The sequence below is a fragment of the Musa acuminata genome, chromosome BXJ1-5 (assembly GCF_036884655.1).
Source record: "Musa acuminata AAA Group cultivar baxijiao chromosome BXJ1-5, Cavendish_Baxijiao_AAA, whole genome shotgun sequence".
NCBI lineage: Eukaryota > Viridiplantae > Streptophyta > Magnoliopsida > Zingiberales > Musaceae > Musa > Musa acuminata.
The window spans coordinates 42772767-42792722 of NC_088331.1; the positions used below are offsets into that span (position 1 = coordinate 42772767).

Below are 19956 nucleotides of genomic sequence, written 5' to 3' on the forward strand. Positions count from 1 at the left end.
CTGGACTGCTTCATTCTTGCAGTCTGTTGTCACTCCAACAAGCAACTTTCTTTTTTTGTTTAGCATAAAGCTGCAATTATGCAGATTAAATATGGTTGTAGGGAAAAACCAAATGTAAATATGATATAGAACATAAAACCCAAGAATGCACTAAAATAGAAATATGGTAAGAGAGTCTGACCCTTTGACTCCAAATTTTGCCTGATATTGTTTTCTGGTTGTTCCACTCTAATCCTAGCCGACAAAAATTACGCCAATGTGCATCAACTTGCAGTGCACTGAGATGCATGCTTTTCTTGTATGTTCGTCTCCAGATTTTACCCTAATTAATTTTCTTGTATTTATGTCTTTAGTGGCACGATGATATTTATCCTTTTCTTTCTTTCTTTCTTGGAAAGTGTAAGCGGTGATGATGGGAACTGATACTTAAATTTGTTTTTAACTTGCCATCAATAATTAAGGCTTTTTAGTTTAGTTGGCAGGTTCACAAATTTGTTTGGAACCTTCAATCTCTTGTAAGTTATCGTCATAAAAAAACAATATTTTAAATATATAAAAAATCGTTGAACGAGACTGAATCTTCTGTCTTTCGTAAATTATAGTCGGACTTTCTTAGATCCGCTGGACCAAACCCTGATATCCTCCTCACCAAAAAGAAAAAAAATGATTAGAGATTATGGAACAGAAACATTAAGTATGGTTTTTATGCTGTTTGTTTGCCAGCCCCGTTATCAAATCCATTTGTTTAATGTTCTTTGGCTTGGTTTTTTTCCCTTCAAATTTAATTGACAGTTGGTAACGACTAATCTCTGCAAATAGCGAATAAAGAAGATAGGATTGTTAGACACCACAAAGACAACCATGGGGTGGGTCTCAGTGCTCACTTTATAGATCCTTAAATGAAACACTCTTGCCAAGGTTATGATGGGAACCCGCCTCTTTCTTTCTTTTTGAGTTTATTATTGTAGTCTTGCACTAATATTTTGATGCTACTGCATCTGAATCGACACGTACGTCCATTGGGCTTTAGAAAGTAGCGTAATAGAAATTGTTCGTTACGAGTTGATCTTGAAACACTCGATGATCATCCATATAGGTGTTATAAATTGTTCAAATTTAAAAAAAAATTTCTTTTTAAAAGATTTATTTAAAAAGATATTTTCTTTTATAGTTATTTTGGTAATTATTTTTCAAATGTTCGTGTCTTTTAAAAAAAATCTATAAATAGATATTTGAGAGTAAATTATTTAAACATCTTTTTCATATTCTTCTTCTTTACTCTTCAAGTAATTGAATTAGATATTCTCTAATTAAGATTATTTATTATTTACTTAATACATATCTTATAAAGGTTTGTCATATCCATTAAAACTATTTGCATCAAACCCATGACAATTTTATTAAGAAGTGGATGAAAATATCGTTTTTAGGAAAATGTTTATACATGTTTCAAGCCTAAATATCTTTCCTAAAGTATTATTGATCTTGTGTTTGTTATTTGTTTCCATAGTATTTTTATCTTCTTCTATGTCGTATTTTTCCAATAACAAGCATATACATATAACTAAGGACTCAGTTCGTTAAACCTGCTCAAAGATAGTGATACTAATCAAACCACAATGATCTTATAACGGGTTAGGCGTCCCTCTAAGGGAAGCAAAGCTATATTCATTCGGGGGAGGCAGAATATATATCTATATAGCGTCTCTCTCACTCACCATTAGCGAGCTTATGAAGCAATTCCTCTCACGGCAGATGATATGCAAACACAAACACAAACACTCGATGGGGAGAGAGTGGATGGATGGGGGGGTATTTATAGAACCAAAAGGAGGTGCATGAAGTTGGAACCATGCTGTATGAATGGGACTCGTAACAATACAGAAAGAACCAGCACCGGTACCGCTTCCAAGTCAATGTTTTACTTAAACCAAGTGGATCGAGTTCTTTGCTGTTTTCTTCTTTTAAGTCAGGTTTATGTGTGGATAACATCATCGATAACCTAAAAATTGAAGCATTGGATTCATAATGACTATTTATAGATGAATACTAGTTTGGTCTGTTGGATTACTTAAAATATGACTTCCAAGTCCATCTCAATCCAAAGTCAATAATAATAGAAATTTTATCACTCCATGCTGATCCTCGTTTATAATAATACGAATGGCTTGCATTAATTATTTATGCCAATGATCCTCTTTTTCTTCTACGTGTATTATTACATTACATCAAGCCGTCTCTCTCCTCTTTCTTTCTTTCCTTTTCTTGTCGGTTCAAACATGATTGTGCGATATATTAACTAACACCGTCTTCTTACCTTTGAATTTAAACTGGACAAAACAAATAGAGCTGATCATTTTCCACTGCATGCGATAAATTAAGGAAGTGTTGGTATGGAATAATGTTTTTGAAGTGACACTAACTAAATAGGTTACGTTAATTCTTTAGACCTTTCATCGAGTAGCTTTTGGCATACAGACGTCTGTCTATGGCCATCTGAATCATTTCTCGCTGTTTGTGTGGTCGACCACTGAGGAGCGGTAACACTGAGTTAGGAGTCAAACTTGAGATCTGATCGAAAGTCAAAATAGTAGCAATGACACGTTCTTTTTTAACAGTGATACAAATGTTATTACGACAAAATCAAAGTTATTCTCTCTTTGAACTCCAACAACACAAATATCATACACTGGATTTTGAAGCATCTCCACTTATACCATACATTGGAGTGAGAGAGAAGGGGACGAGAGGCACTAATACATAAGAACCAATGTGGATTTCCTTATGCATTCAAGCTGATGAACAGAAGACTTTTCCTTGGAGTCTTTTACTATTTTATTTTTATTAAAGAACTAGTAAGAATAATACTCTTCTAGTCTTTCATTATGCATTTTTGTTTGTCTCCCACACCTTTGGGCTTCGGTCATATTTAATTAAAAGACCAGAAAAGCAATATTATGGGTTTAATCTTCTTCCAAGCCGAACTAGTAAAATTTGATATGGTAGAGATCAAAATTTTGAGTTCTTCTTCAACAGTACAAGTGTCATTTAACAACTTAATCAATTATTATAAAATAAATTTTAGTAATAAGTGTCATTTTAACATATCTTAGATGAGACCCATTCGAACTTGGGGCTCATCAAGCTCAATTTTTATTTGAACTAGGTGACATATTATAGTAATGTTTGAATTAGTTCTCATCTAGTTCATTTTTATTTTTTATTTTTATTTTTTATTTGTAATAAAAATAAAATAAATTAAATATTAATATTGATTTAAAAATAAAACTTGAACCAAAATCAGAACTAGAACCATCCGTTCCGAAATTTAAAGCTGCTAATTCCAAAACCAGAAACTAAAAGTGTTTAGAATCGATTCCATTCTTGTTCATATTTCATAAAATCGAAATTGCCAAATTTCAAAGCGTGTGTGTATATATATATATATATATATTAGGATAAGACGCTAAAGCTTCTTAAATATGTTCGATGGGTACTAGTAATTTTACACACAGTGGCTAAATATATTCACAAAATTATCATAGGTATTGGTGAATGATGCAAGAAGCAACACTTTTTCTTTATCAACTTTTACATCATTTTTTCTTAGTTGATTTAATATTCCTTTGCACTTTCAAATATTCAACAAAGTCTCACCTTCCTCTTTTCTACTCCTCGTTTTGGATATAGTTTGTTAATTAAGCTTTTAACTAGATAGATAAAAAGTTTTTAAAATTTATCACAAATAATTACAATGGAATCATTATCAAATACTAAAGATAATATATTCTCAATGATATAATGACAAATAATACTCACACAGTTTGTCTTAATTTTTTTAATATATATATATATATATATATATATAGTTCATCTTTCTAGATTTGACTGCACATCCCTCCAAGGTTTTTGTTAAGCCTCAATGAACACTCTCTTTTGTTCCTTTGTACCAAAGTGAAACTAATTTCATTCATTAAATTTTTGTGGTTTGAAAAAATATTCAATGACAATTTATTTGAATCTATAATCCCCTTTATTTAATCTATAATCCCCTCAGATCATTTATATCACTTTATTAACAATGAGGATATTGATATCAATATAATATTCAATGGAACCAACAATAATACATAAATCCAAAATATTTAATGTAGGATTACATGATTTGACACTCAAATTCTTCATCATATGATAAAATAATAAAATTCAAAAATCAAATTCTCTTTCGATTTAATCTAAATCTAAGCTTAGAGTCTATTATATTTCCTCTCGCGTTAACATAAGAAACTTTCTCTCAATCTCTTCAATGCACTAGAGAAAATTGTAGGATCACAGCGTCTTTGTCTTCACTACTAAAGTATTCACATAGGATAATTAAATTTTCAAGAATTTTTATCTTCACTCTTGAATTTTTTTTATTTATTTTCGGAATGATATGTTCTCCAAATAATTTTGTTTCAATTAGGCGATCTAAAAAGAACTTACCAACTCCAAAATAAGGATCTAAAATACTAACAAACTCTAACATTAGGTACCCAAATCTCACGCTAAATGAATCCTTCTTATATCTATACACACGTATCTATGCAAAATAAAATTTTAACAGCATGCATGTAGACACGTTCTAGTTCAAAGATGATGTGATTATTACAAGCGTGTTAAATTTTATTTTTTGCAATGGAGTTCTTATAGGAACAAGTGGGGTTTTTAAGCCAACATTTTTCTTCTAATAAATTGAGGGAACATGTGACAAAATAAAGTCTACAAACACTATACTAGTAGTACGTAAAAGTAATATATCTTCTACTCCCACTCCCTTTGGTGCAATCACCAAAGCAGCCCCTCGGTCCGGAACCACTCAGATATAGAGAGCCAAGGTGGACAATGGAGTTCATCTCACCTGTTTGCTTCTCATTATGGGGAGTCAAACTGGCCGCAGAGAAGACAGGACAACATCTTGCAGAGAGCTATTTCTATGCATTGCTGCTTTGAACTCATCAAAGGTGACCTTCCCGTCACTGTTAGCATCCATCTGATCGAAGATTTCATCTAGCTTCCCTGGTTCAGTAATATCAGCAGGGAGACAATCCTCAGGCAAGGCCTGCAGAAGTAAACCGTTTCCTTTTAGATCATTGGAAATGGTTTCATGGGATTGAGGAGGAGACTTTAGTTGGTAGTGTTACTCTAAGCATTGACGCCAATTCTTCCTTGCTGATGTATCCCGACCTGTCAGTGTCATACATCTGCGGCAGCAGCACACAAACATATCTTATTAACGTTAAGAAAGAATAGACCAAACATAACACAGATGTATACCATCAGACACTCCCGTGTCAATGTAGAAGTGTCTCATGTTATGTATAACTCAATGATTTGATTGCAAATTAAGTTCCAAGAGAAGAATATTGTGTCTGCTAATCCTACACAGTTCCCATTTGTGAATTATATATATATATATATATATATATATATATATATATATATATATATATATATAATTTCACTTCTCCTTTCTCTTCCTCCATTTAAATTTTAATACAAGGAAAAAAGAAAGAAAAGAAAACTGTACCCAGCTCCACTTGCTACTAAATACATAAATTTGAATCAAATCACATAAACTAGTATGTTATAAAGGATTTATGCAGTCAGTCTTTACGAAGTTTCCAAACTTATTATTGTCGATGGAAGAGAAGGATCTGAATGCTGTTGCTAGTCAGGCCAGCATGTCCATGTATGTATATCTTGATTGCATAATCGTTATAACAGTGAGGTTTGCTAATGTATTACCTCTTTCATTTTTTATATGTAGTCATGATACTCAACATGCTCATGAGTTGGAGAATATTCTATGATCAAGAAAATTCTAGGATATGTTTTCCCTGTGGACATAAGCTGTGAAGTCAAAACCATGTTTTCTCTCTCCCTGTTTGTTAAGTGTTTCATGCCTAGTAAACTAGCTTGTTACCTGAAAGCAGAGTCGGAGAGCTTCTTCTCCTCGTGAGTTCCTGAGACTGGATAGCCCGCAAAGGATCTCTCTCATGTCAACATTTCCATCACGGTTGTTGTCAAACAGATCAAACACTCGAGAAGCTAGAGGGATTAGTGAATCCATCTTTAGAGCCTTCAGGACTTCCTCAAACTCTGACAGAGTAGCGTTCTCTCCATTTGCACATCTGCATCCACAACACCTACTTTTACGTTTTGAACTCCAATGAATTAAATATCATACATAGTTCTCTAAGCATTTCAGATTTTTCAGCTATCATGCCATGATAAATAGATCTTAGCTATTCATACAATAAGTTACCAAGATATGATAACTTATCAACAATGTCAGAATTATAGATCATAGTTCTCTATGCACTTCAGAATTTTCAGCTATCATGCCATGATAAATAGATTGTCTTAGGCTACTATTCATACTATAATTTACCAAGACATGAGAACTTATCAACAATTTCAAGTACTACATCAAATACAAATGACTAGGTATGCAGGAAAAAGAAAACAGAGAGAGTTACATCAGATAGTGCCATAAAATTGCTATTTTGAGAATTCACATGAATAACACAATATAACAGTAGCACAACGTATCATTGTTCTAATAGAAAAAAGCATATGAAACTAAACAATGTTAGCTGGTCTTTTGCAAATCAATTGCAAGTTTATTAGACTTATAGAGAACATAGGAGGGAAAAGAAATCTTGTATGAGCATGAAAGATTGATTTCACTATATCTGATCTTAATAATGAAATGAGCTCGAGTGACCTATTGTAATTTTCCAGTGCCCTTACCAGAACATACATATCAGACATTCTCATTAGTGATTTAAGGTTGGATATATTATCAATTTATTCAATATTGCTTGGTCACCGCTGCAGCATCTGAACATGATCGTTAAAATGATTCGTAAGGGTAGTTTCAAAAGCTCATTTAAAAAAAAAAAACTATCAACCATATAAGATATCGAAAGAATTACATTCTCTTGAAGTGTAAACGTAGATTTTCAATTTCCTCAGTGGTGAGATCATTTGATCCTAGCAGGCTCTTCAGCCTCTTTGTTCGTAGAGCAACCTTACTACTTAATACGCTTGCTATTGCAGCTGCACGCAATTTCCGCCGAGCATTAAATCTCTGCAGTTTAGTGACAACCTCTGAATCCATGAGCTCCTCCTTAGCAGAATCCCCAATGACCCATGGATGCTTCAGAAGCTGTTTACATATCAGATCAATGAGACTGAATAAACAGACGATATAGAAAAAGTTATATGACATCACCATAGTTCAATATAGTCACAAAAAAATAATGCATATGGACATTAATCATACATCACTAGCAGTGGGTCTCTTATAAGTCTCCACAGATAACAGTCTAGAAATCAAATCCTTCGCTGAAAAGGATATGGTCTTCCATGTAGGATCCTCAAAGTTGAAGTCACCCTGGATATAGAACATTTATGTTGATCGTTAAAATTATAAAAAAATTCATAAGTTTGGCATGAAGAGAAGAAAAATATGATGCGGATTGTTGGGAGGGAGAGAAGAATTGGAAACCAAAAGAGAATCTCAGTGATCAATAATCAAAGGAATATATCAAAAAGTCAATGTAAGATTAACATGATTTGACACTCTTTATCTATATCCATGCAGAAAATCAAATTCTTCATTATATGAAAAAACCAGGAATCACTCTTCCTGAGCTAACCCGAACCAAAGCCCGAAACTCTTGTATATCCTCTCATATAAACCCAAAATATTTTCATCTATGCCTCTCCCTTTTACTAAAATCATGAAATGTGTGGCGTATTTATAAAAACAAATCCTAATTCACTAAAAAATACTCTTTCTACTTGGATCTCCAATCTCAATCTACCAAGGACTTTAAATCTAATTAGGACTGCTCCAAATATCAAAGTGGTTTCAGCATAATTACTATTTTTAAAATACTTCAAATCCTAACCATCTCTATGTTAACGAGTATCTTCCTACTTTGTGTCTCCTATACAAAATCTATAAACTATTGGCTTAAAGAATTTACCGCAGCTACGCAGATGAATCAATTCATGGCTCAACATTTGATTATAATAAACTCGCCAATATACCATGTGTAACTAAAACTAAATCAATAACACTACTTATTCGGGAGAGATCTTCATCTCTCCGTCTCACCACCAATTCAACTTTTCCCCTTACATTGTCCATCACCCTTTGTTTTCTTTATCGCGAACAAGACTTGCTATTGCAGGTACCTACCATCCCTACACGTGCAACATGTGTCCAGCCCTTTGAGATCTTTACTATGCTTCATCCATATGGTATGATTCTTGATGCAATCTTCATTCATTAGGCCTATATAACCCCAAGAAAATTTTAAAACTCCACCTCTAACCCTGTAGCCATAATCCTTGGAAACCAAAAGACTTAAAAAAATTTGTATCTTTGGAACATAAGCCACATCCTCTAAAGTATGTTGTGTTCCCTCAAATATTTTAATATTTACCTTACCAACATGTATGACATCCATCATTGAATCATCACTTAGATTCAACTTGCTAGTCAACTTGTTATTTAGTGAACCAAAACAATCCTTTGAGAACAAATACAAGTAACACAAGCAAAATTTAAATGTCAACTCTTCTAGAAAAATGCATTATTACCTTTGGAGAGTATGAGGACATCTCCATCACCATCCATCATAAGAAGGCACTCATCAGGCTCTTCTTCCCTTTCTTTTAGACAAGTTACTTCATATGTCCATAATAGCATTGAACATCATCCAAAAACCTAACTTTTGATCTTGATTTGTCATCCTGAGATCAACTCTTATCGAAAAATCATCCTAATTGATATCCACCCTAAGTAGCTAATGCCTCATTATCAATGTTCTTATATTTATCCTTTTTCCTTGTAACATGAGATACTAAAGCATTTTCAACTAGTTTCAGAGTTATTGTATCTTTTTCACATAATATCTATCTCCACAAAATTGTCATAGAAGTTGATGAGTGATGCAAGAAGTAACGTCTTATCTTCTTCATTAGTCTTCACATCAACTTTATTTAGTTTATCTAAAATTTCTTTGAATATATTTAGATGTTTTATCAAGTCTTTGCCTTCCTCAATTCTCAACTATAACTTTTGGTTTAGATATAACTTGTTAGTCAAACTTTTAGTCAAATAAAGCTTTTTCGTGATGACGAAATCGTCATCAACTATATTATTGATAGTATTATCAATGATGCAAAGACGAAGAGTGGTTACACACTTTGCTTGAAGCTTCTCTCAATATCTCAATATTTATCACTCATTTTTTCTGGTTTGGTTGGTTGTCCTAGGCCTTGTAGTTCAAGAAGACCCTCTTCTTTGACACAGAGTGAAACTATTTCTTTCATCAAATTTCTCCATAGTAAAGTCCACAGAAATAACTGACAATATCCTTATTAATTTTCTAATTATGGATATTTTAAGCTTTGATACCATTTTGTTAGGGAGAGAGAAGAACTCAAAACTAAAAGAGAAACCCGAAAGATCAACCAAAGAATATACTAAAAAATGATATAAGATTAACGTGGTTTGACACTCCCTACCTAAATGTATGTAAAAAATTAAATTCTTCAATATATGAGAAAACTAATATGAGGAATCACTCTCTCATAAGTTAACTCAAACCCGAGCCTGAAACCGTTATACATACTTTCACATAAACCCGAAGAACTTTTTTCTCACCTCTTTCTAGATTCAATAGAGAATGTACTCAGGAAAACCCAAAATGTCTTCCTCTATAACTTTTCCTCTCATAAAAATCATGAGCTAAATAGTGTATTTATAGAAACAAGTCCTCATTCACTAAGGACTTCTCATTTTACTTGGATCACTAATCCAAATCCTAATACACTAAGAAATTGAATCTAATTAAGATTCCTTGCTAGTTCTAACACACATAATTAATTATACATCAAACCATTTATAGGGATATTGTGCAATACCACCATGTTAAATGTCAATCTTCCTTCCTTTGGTCCATCCTTGAAATGTCTCTCCAAGCCTCCAAGGATCTTGCTTTTGAGTTCTAATAGCTATTTATCCTAATAGCATCGTATTCCTTCTCTATGCTTTGTGGACAAGTGGAATTGCCTTCGGCCAGGTGATGATTATTGTTGACAAGAACATGGAGGAGCAGAACACGGATCTCCGATCACCATTGCAAATTAAAAAAGTAGCATCTCTATAAGATTCAAGGGAGTGTTAGGTTCAAAATTGTGGGGTTGCTATGCTTAAAAATCAACATTGTAAAGCAAGAAGGTACATCTCTCCAAGGAGGAAGTGGCCGACTCTCTAGGCACACCACAAACAAATGGAGATTTTCTTAATCTATGATTTATCTTACTAGTGTTGGTTAGAAACAAGATTTTTAAAAGCAAGAAATCTATGGAATCCATCCAAGAAGGAAATTGCTGACCCTTTAGGCACACCTTAAATCGACAAAGATTTTCTTAATCTGTGACTTCTCTGACTAATGAGTACAATTAGTTAGAACCAAGGTTTGACAAAGTAAGAAGGTTATGAAATCTCTCTAAGGAGCAAGTGGCTAACTCTCTAGTCACACCTTAGACAGGCATATATTTTCTTAATCTGTGATTTATTTCACTAATGATTACTATTAATTGGAGCCAAGGTTTGATATATCGTCTGAAACAGGACAAATACTGTAGCACTGTAGTGGTACCAGGTGGTCTGCCCGGTACACCGGTACCATACCGTACCGAGCTCGGATCGAAACGCCGGTACGGTATGGTACGGCGAACCTTGCAACACACAATCTGTCGGTAGCTACCTGTACATACTAGTTTAATCAAGGGGACTGATACCACCAATCAGCATGACAATCCTTGGTTGGAAGTTGGAACCACTATGGTGTTAGACATAAGGCTATAAGAAAATATATTGTAGCACATACATTTTCTCTCTTTTTTCTTTCTTTTTTCTTCTTCTCCCTTCTCACCCTCTCTTCTGCTTCCATGAGAGATCCTCTCTCTGTTTCTCTTTTCTTCTTCTCTCTTTTCCTTCTGCCTTTTCTTCTTCCACAAGATCATCTTTCTCTTCCTTTCTTCTTCTCTCTTCTCTCTTCTTCTTTCCTTCTCCCTTCTTCTTTGTTTCTCTCTTTCTCTCTCTCCTATGTGAAACACTCCTTATGTAAGAGGCGATGTAGTGAAGGTGTTAACTAGCTTAATTGATAAAGATTTGAAAGTATATTATGAGGTCCTGGACTCAAATTTCGCCTTCACCACTTATCATTTAAAAAAAAAAAAAGCAGTGATGCAATTACAAGACAAAGGCAGTGTGGAGCTAATTATTTGTTTCTCTCTTTCTCTCTCTTCCATGTGAAAAACTCCTTATGAAAGAGGCAATGCAGTTACGAGACACACAGGTGGTGGGGAGCTAATTTATTTTTTCTTTTGTGCTTTTTGCAGTATTTACATTGGGGTCCTTAAATAAAAATATGGATATTACATATTTCCCCCTAAATAAAAAGTTTAGTCCATAAATGTGATGTATTTGATTCAAAAAAGATTAATAATAATATAACTTCAGTCATACTTTCATTTTTTTCTACATAATTTTATCAAATATACTAATCAATAAAACTCTTATCAGATAGTTCCTGTAATTGTTTATTCAATAATTTTAATTTAATAAATATCATTCTATAAAGGATCTAAACAATTAATCCAATGTTAAATATTAAATTCATAATGACTTCAATCTCACGATCAGGTAATACCTCTGATAACTTCTAGAGAAACATCTGAGTCTTTATAATATTGAATGAATTATCAAGTTCACATCATCTTAATTGATGTTTAAGAGTACAATTATATATCTTTAGCATCTCATCCTCGATCAGGATTTGGTTTAGATCACTTAAAAGACTTAGGGAGAAGTATACTGTATTTTTAAAGCTGAATTCAATGTTATCAGTGATTAAAAAATCCACACTTATCTATAACAAATCAAAGAGAATATAGGTATATTATGTATATTCCAAGATAGCATCAAAATCTTTTATTACTAATTTAATTAAATAATTTAAAATTTATTAACATTAATATTCATCAGTAGATTTACAAAACAGCTAGGATGACTCCATTAGGTCTTTTCGGCTTGGAGCTAGACAATAATAAACCTACAACCCTTTCTTGTGGACTAACAACTACAGAGCTAACCATTGTTCTATTTGTTTGGTAGTTGCTACCAAGACGATTTCTTTATGCCCATCAAAGGACCTCGAGATGCTAATCCACGAAAATCAATAATAGAAATAGAAAAGAACACAACTGCAGAACGAGGGCAACCAATGAAAATACATCATGTTCTTACTCGTCAACTTTGACAATCATTTTCTTTTTCTAAAATATAGGTGACAATGGTGGGGTTTGAACCAAGATCTACGATGAGCCATCAAAGTCTTTACCAGCTAGACTATCTAGATACTAATAATAATATCGCACACAATTCAACGTGTACACGTATGTATTCATCCTCTTATATTTCTTAACAAATATAGTCAAGTGCATCCGCAATAGTCAATTCATTAACCTCAATAGTCAAATGCTTCCTCAAATTACTTTTATCTATCAATATTACATATAACATCACTTCTTTTCTAATAGATCAATATGTAACTTAATAAAAGTCTACAGCAACAAAAACCCTATCTAATCAAAGATAATCCTAAGTAATTCTAATATGACTTTGGATAAACTATTTAATCAGATCCATTAATATACAAGTATAATCATATCTGATCACATCAGCTCAGTTTTAATATACAAATTGCATCCACTACCAAGTGAGGTCAGATTCTTTATAAAAGGTTATAATTATATCAGATATACTCTATCAAGCTTCAATCACAGAGGTACATTATAATAAAAATTTTGCCATGATTTAGTATAACCAATCATCAACGATTAGGTTTGTAAATAAATAATACAATCAAGATAGTCAACTAAAAGCATCCTTTTATGTTTTATCAAACAATTCCTGAAACATATATTATATATTTCTTGAGGCCTCGGAAGTCTTAAATCTTCAAATGATATCATAACACCCATATAGAAAACCTCAGGACACTACAAATTGCTAAAATTGATCCTCGATGTACACTCCAAGTATTAAGACATTCTTAAAACAAGAATTCACCCAAACCTATTCGCCTTTGTAATTATACTCTTTTTTTTAAGTAAGAAATCTTGATTTTACTTCTAGATGCAACCACAGGAGCAGCGACACATAGATGGATTACGTTCTATATGGTTCTTGTGCAGGACAATGCCATATAGATGTCTGCCAAAGTGTATGTGAAGGAAGTCAAAAAAAATAAAAATTGGAAGTGCAATGATGGGAGCAGGTACACTAGGCAGCCCGTCCATGATCAGAAGACCAGTCAATTTCTGATGTGATAAAGAAATCATTGTGGTAGTTGTTATGCTTAGTGTAGTTAGGGTCTCATTGTTAAGTGATTCCATGCCAATTTGTACATTCATATGATGAACAATATAGTACCTTGGATGTCAAGAGACCACTTGTCTATTTCATTTTTGCAGCATTTAACATCAGCTTAGCTAGGGTGTTTATTGCAGGAGCATATGCAGTCAAAAGTGTCATTCCAATTCAGAAATTTTTAATATAAATATGATTATGAACAATAGCAATAATGACCTATGCAATATATAAATACAACATATAGAGTTTAAAGAAATTACCAACAAAAAAAAATTAAGTAAGCTATTGAAAAAGGACATCTATAGCTAGAAACTACCATGTGATAAGGTAAGATTAGACTTTCATGATTTGAAGCACTGATTAGTAAAACAAAGCAACTGAAACATGAGTACTATCAAAATAATTGTTAGTTTGAATATCAGATCATCATAAGGACTAAAAAAGAATAGTAGCACAAAGCGACACAGCAGTAGGATCACAAGAATAGTAGCATATTAGTGAGAGCAATGAAATAGTAGCAAAAACCATTTGGAAGTTTTTCTTCCAATTTTAATTTCTTTTTATGAGTTTTTGGGATGTTTCATTAAACTTCAGCTGAATTATCACTTGTGTCAAAGACTCAAAAGCATAAGCTGAGAGGAAAATTGAGCAACTTATATTTAAATTTAACATTCCTTCTCATGTGAAAGCTAGATGAAAGTTTGATGGGCTTGAGATACACCTAATAGTCAGAGAAAATGAATTAACTCAATTTGACATCATGACCAACTCAAATTCCATGATAAAATTTTAGTTTGGTTTACCATTTATCCTGAAAGTTTAAGCAGATAGATAGGAAATGGGACAAGTTATATTTAAACTCTAACACCAACTGACAATCGAAGCTATCTATATACCCTATTATCTCATCTGTTGACATAAGTTTCTAGAGGGATTGGCAGCAGCCAATTTAATATAAGTTTGTGTGTTAAAAAAAGCAGAACATAATGTACTGTTTTCAAATATCAAAGTCACACGATTGTAGTATTACCCTATTTGATAAAATTTTCACATGTTGGGCTTAAGCAAAGGGCAGCGGTCAATGATCTATCAGGGTTCACATGGTACCAGAGAAGGAAAATAGAAAAAAAAAAAAAAAAAAGAGCAGCAGAAAGGAGGTGGAGACTGGAACAACAGAAAGATTGGGTGAAGAGTAGTCAGGCAAAGAAGGGAAGCAGATGAGATGCAAGCAAAACAAGAATAAAGAACTGCACACATTCATTTGTTGTTGCTGATTATGTTGTTAATAACCGTTCCTATCATCCATGAATTGGGGGAAAGTTTCTAGTGTTCTCCTTAGACATTGAAAGTTATAGAAGGATCAAATAATTAAATGAGAAGTTCAGCAAGAAGCAATGTATTTCACTTCCCGACTATTGTGAATGAAGTGTAACAAACATAATCTACATATTCTTAGATCATCATGCCTTGGTTAATTCTAGTAATATTCTACCCCAGTATTTGCTGTTTCCCTGTATAAGGAACAAAAAGAGAGTGCACTAAAGTTGTTGAAGCTGCAAGCAAATTAATTTTTATTGCTGACGATGTCAGTCACATAGGTAAGCAATGGCGTGGAAATCTATTTTTCCTATTGCTCCCTTCATGACTACCACAGCATGCAACAGATGTAAAACGATTGTTGCATTGCCACCATGTCTACTAATAGGCCCGTTCCTTTCACTCAATGGCATTTTGTTTCCTTCTTTTTACTGTTATAAATAATTAAATCGAGCTAAAATTAACGTACCAAGTATGAAAGAGCAACACAGGATGAAAAGAATCCTTTTGCATCAGCTACATGCCATTTGCCAGACAACTTCATATTTATTATGTATTCTCTAAAATTAGCCTTTCTATTTTATTTAGATCAGTTTGGTAGAAAATTTACAATCACTTCAGGTCACAGCGCATCTTTTCTAACATACAGTTTATCTGACCCATCTTTTGTAAGAAACTAAAGCTTCTAAAACCCATTTCCAAACTCAAGAAAAAGAACACAAGGAAGCCTATTTTTCTAGCTAAAATCAAGTGTTATTTTTTTAGCTAATCCTACTAAATATTCAGATAAAAAGCCCCCTTCCCTTTATGTAATATATATATATATATATATATATATATATATATATATATATATTATATAATATATATATACAATATATATATATATATAATATTAAAATTTGTCATGATTAGAACTGTTGATATCAAATCTGTTATTATATATACAGAATCTGCACACCTAAAAGTACATTCTAGTTCAAAAGCTCATGTAGCAATCAATTAGTGAAGAAATTATTTTCAAAAATGTTATTCGGGGTAGTATCTAGAATTAAAATCACTTAAAAGAGCAGGAGTTCTATTCCTCCAGAAGCTATACAATTTAAGCAGTTATACAAAAACCAAGTGAGAAGACAAAGTAAAAGTAGGCAGCAAAGAAGTGCTTATGAAATTGTTACAGTAGACAAACTTACAGCCAGTATCCGCTGTTGTTTTTCTCGATTTGTTGATGCAGTAAATGGTGGGCATCTGTAGTGATGAATAACAAAATTATTTGCAAAGTCAAAGTTAGAAATGTCTTCCTGCATAGGAAACACAATCCCCCACTACTCCCTTTCCTTCCTCTTCCCCTGTTCTTCCTCTTCGCCGCCAGACCTCAGCAGTGATAATGGTAGTGGGAGAGACAGGGGTTATTATAGCCAAATCTAGTGAGATTTTGGTGTGTGCAGGTCCAAAGGCAGATGTTTTCATTCTTTTTCCCATAAGTTCAGTGATATCGACTAGTTAGAAGGGCTAAAGAGACAAGCAAGGAAGCATGTACTTAGATCATAATACCGAGTGCTTAATCAAATTCTTAAAGAGAAAAATCCCCTAAGAGCCATTGAACCTTCTGAAAAACTTTATTTTTTTCATTTTATGCTTCCTCAGGAAAGGGAACCTAACCAAATGGCAGATTGTTTAACTACCAATGGCACTAATCTAGACTTTCTAGTTTCCCTTAAAAGAATTCTCTTTGTTTTCATTTTATTTTTCTTCAAGAAAGGGAACCTTACCAAATGGCAGATTGTTTAGCTTCCAATGGCACTAATCTAGGCTTTCTAGTTTCCCTTCAAATAATTCTTTATTCGCAAGTGAAATAAAAGATTTTTTTTTTCTGCTAACGTAAGTGGCAAAGATAGGATTTGGTTCTAGTTCCTTGCTACTTTATTAGTCTAGCATCAATCTTGAAGATTTATTGGATGTTGTTTTGATCCCTTAATTTGGTAAATAGATTCCTTTATCGATTAGGTAAATATATATGGTACATCACCATGGAACAAATACTTCAAACATAAAATTTAATCTTAGTTAAATGATCCTGTTACAAAAAATTATTTCCAGACTGAACCTAAGAATATGCAGACCTAACATACCATCACCAACAACAAAAGTTTAGGTATAAAACTTTGTGAAATGGGATATAGAACCTTCAATTTAGGATAAGTGAATTAGGTAGACCAGTAGTAGAGAAGTGGTTTGGATACAAGTTTCATTGTTATATATCCAAATTAAAACAAAGACAGAAACATACCCAGATAGAAGGATATACAAGATCACCCCAAGAGACCACATATCACTTGCTGCAGAAACTTCACGCCTTGAAAGAGCTTCAGGTGAGACATAATCAATTGATCCAAACAGCGCAATGATAGGATCAGCGTGATCCTCCACAGAGCTCAAACCAAAGTCCATTATTTTCAAGGGAGACCTAGCACTGCTGTCCAAGAACAAGCAATTTTCTGGCTTCAGATCACGATGAACGATGTTGGCTTTATGAAGTGCTGCTAATCCACTGGCTATCTGCTGAACGACTACAGACGCTTCGAATTCCGAATAACGCTCTTGAGCAATAATCCTATCAAACAGTTCTCCGCCAGAACAAAGCTCCAGCACAAGGTGAACTCCATCGACATCCTCATATACATCATATAGATTTATTACATTGGTGTGAGGAGAAACCTTCTCCACTATCCTCCTCATCACTACAATTTCATTTGTCAGCAATGCATCCGATATCGAAATCTGATTCTGATTCCACGAAGGCAGCCTCTTCTTGTGGCCATGATAGGTCTGCAGTGGCCCGGGAGGCGTGTACCCTCCCAATCTTCTCAGGGTTTTAATTGCTACCTGGTTCTGGTTCTGGTTCTGGTTCTTTTCCCTGATGCTGGACTTTCTGATCCCCTTTCTGACAATTGAGAAGCCGCCTCGACCCAGGACATCAACCACCTCGTAATCGTCAGATAGTTTTCTCCGTTCGATCCTCGACATTGTAAAAAGTGGTTCTGCCAGCAGAAGTCGAAAACTTGCTCCACAACTTCTTCTTCACACGCTTCCTATTCCAAAATTTTGGGTTCGACCATCACCTAGATTACTGTCACTACAGATAGATGCTCCCAAAATAAAGAAAAAACAAAGAGCAATTCAAGAACTTGCTACTCTTTTCTAATAAAGACGGAGAAGCAGCACATATGATCAAGAACAGGAAACACAAACAGGCCCAAGAAACTCGACGCGTTCAAGAAGGAAGACGACTTCGAACCACAAATCAATGGAGAGCAAAGATTCCGACCGAGTAATACGAGCCTAAACTGCAATTCAGAATTGCAAGAGATATTTTTTCTGTTTTGGTATGAGACGAAGGCGCGGCAGAGGTCTGAGCGCCGCAGAAGCTGCCGATGGAAAGAGAGATCGACGGAAACATGGAGATGAATGAAGAATGCCTTGCATTATTAAGAAGCAGATTAGATAATCATGAACGGTGCATTGTATTATATAAAACGGATTATAGTATACAGAAACGGTGGAAGTGGGTAGGGATTATAAAATAGAAAAGAAAAAAGAGAGAGATAGAGAGAGAGCAGAGGGAATATTACGGTGGAATCGGCGCAGGAGAACAGAGACGCAAAAGGACAAGGAAAGGAAGCAGGTGAACGAAAGAAGAGGTCAGCGTACTCGAAAGACCAGCAGCTGTTCTCATTTGGTGGTTGTGGAGTACTCTTCCTTGTGTTCTCTTACAAGGTGCTCAATGATGGTTGGCAGCCAGAGAAGATGCCGTCGTTGGTGACATCGTTAACAAGATCAAACACAGCAAACAACGAGAAGGAAGGGATAAAAAAATCACAGCAATCAACGAATGGTTCCTTCGTCCCGTCCAACATAATAAGCTCGTTCAGTAGTCCTCCAAACATTGACCAAACGTTGCGGCCCGCTCAAATTTTTCCCAAAACAAAAAAAAACACACACACATATTCTAATACTACAGTGCACTGTTGATGATTAACTAATATGCTTTTTAAAACAGATTATGAGAGTTCGGCTATGAAATTCTAATATTAAAAATAATACAAGGATTATTTATAAATAATACTTATTTTTTATTTTTTGGTCTTTACATACCCTATTTTAATTAATTATTTAAAATATCATTTGGAAAGAAAAGAAATAATAATTTATTATTTGATGTGACACTATAATGAAAATAAATATTTAACCTTTATTGGGTTTTCAATATTTTTATTTTTTCATATATTTAAAATATTCAAATAATATTATTATATCTTTTTTAACTTTATATTAAAAGGTTAAATTTTATGTTTATTATTTTAATATAATGGGTGATTATTTGATCAATCACTCCCCTTTTGATTATTTCAGTTTCATAATCTCTAAAAGGCGGTATATCAATACTACCCTTAAGACATTGCCTATTGATCGGTACAACAATATCATTAATTATTGTTAAACCTAGTTGTCCAATCGACTTCTCTATATTGCAATTGAATCCAACTAATTCTACTCTCATGTGTACTCCTCTTATTTCTTGGCTCTCTAGCTACGTCGACTCTCTCGGGTCAAACAGTTCTCTTTAGTAATCGACGAAACCTGTTCACTAGCTCTTCTACTTTTTCTTAGACCTTATATGCTCGATCTTATCTTGGAACTCTACTATTGACTCTCTAACATCCTCACGAGTTTTATTGTTGTCACCCTTATCCCTAAGCTATAGCTTCTATGAAACTCATTCCCATCTCGTCTACTCATTCCCATATGCCTATACAGTGTTTTGGTTTTAGTTTTTGGATTTTTGTTTAGGGTTTTCCCTCGTTAGTGACAACCTAAACCCTAAAGCGGATGGCATTGTATCATATCTTCTCTCTCCCAAATCCCTAATTTCCTCTTCATCTTCCTCTTCATCTTCTCGAAAATACCCTAAAACTCTCCTAAAAGCTTTGGCTTTTTTGTGTAGATTACTCAACTAGACACTAGTATTTCTGGATTAGTTCTCGACGACAATAGTATTGAGCATCTCCTTTACAGGGTTCTCGTTGGTTGTCTAAGAGGGTTCTCGTTGGTTGTCTAAGAGTGAACACTGT

The 19956-nt window shown here is 33.8% G+C and overlaps 1 protein-coding gene across 1 annotated transcript; it reads right to left on the reverse strand.

The window, feature by feature from the left end:
* Positions 1-4639: 4639 nt before the first annotated feature.
* LOC135674392 (calcium and calcium/calmodulin-dependent serine/threonine-protein kinase-like) lies at positions 4640-18562 on the reverse strand. Its single transcript, XM_065184194.1, has 7 exons — positions 17115-18562; positions 16018-16072; positions 7331-7441; positions 6981-7213; positions 5966-6173; positions 5184-5243; positions 4640-5101 (listed from the first exon to the last, which is right to left on the reverse strand). Exons 1-7 carry the CDS (start codon positions 17849-17851, stop codon positions 4925-4927), a joined length of 1581 nt encoding a protein of 526 aa, XP_065040266.1. The 5' UTR covers positions 17852-18562; the 3' UTR covers positions 4640-4924.
* Between the last annotated feature and the right edge of the window lie 1394 nt (positions 18563-19956).

What these genes read in the sequence shown, in the direction of transcription:
- LOC135674392 (XM_065184194.1), bottom strand. Translation starts at nt 17,851, where the DNA reads ATGTCGAGGATCGAACGGAGAAAACTATCTGACGATTACGAGGTGGTT. An exon ending in AACAACAGCGGATACTGGCT is followed by an intron (nt 7,442 to 16,017) that starts GTAAGTTTGTCT and finishes TTCTATATCCAG; the next exon opens with GGTGACTTCAACTTTGAGGA. An exon ending in AATTGGCGTCAATGCTTAGA is followed by an intron (nt 5,102 to 5,183) that starts GTAACACTACCA and finishes TTACTTCTGCAG; the next exon opens with GCCTTGCCTGAGGATTGTCT.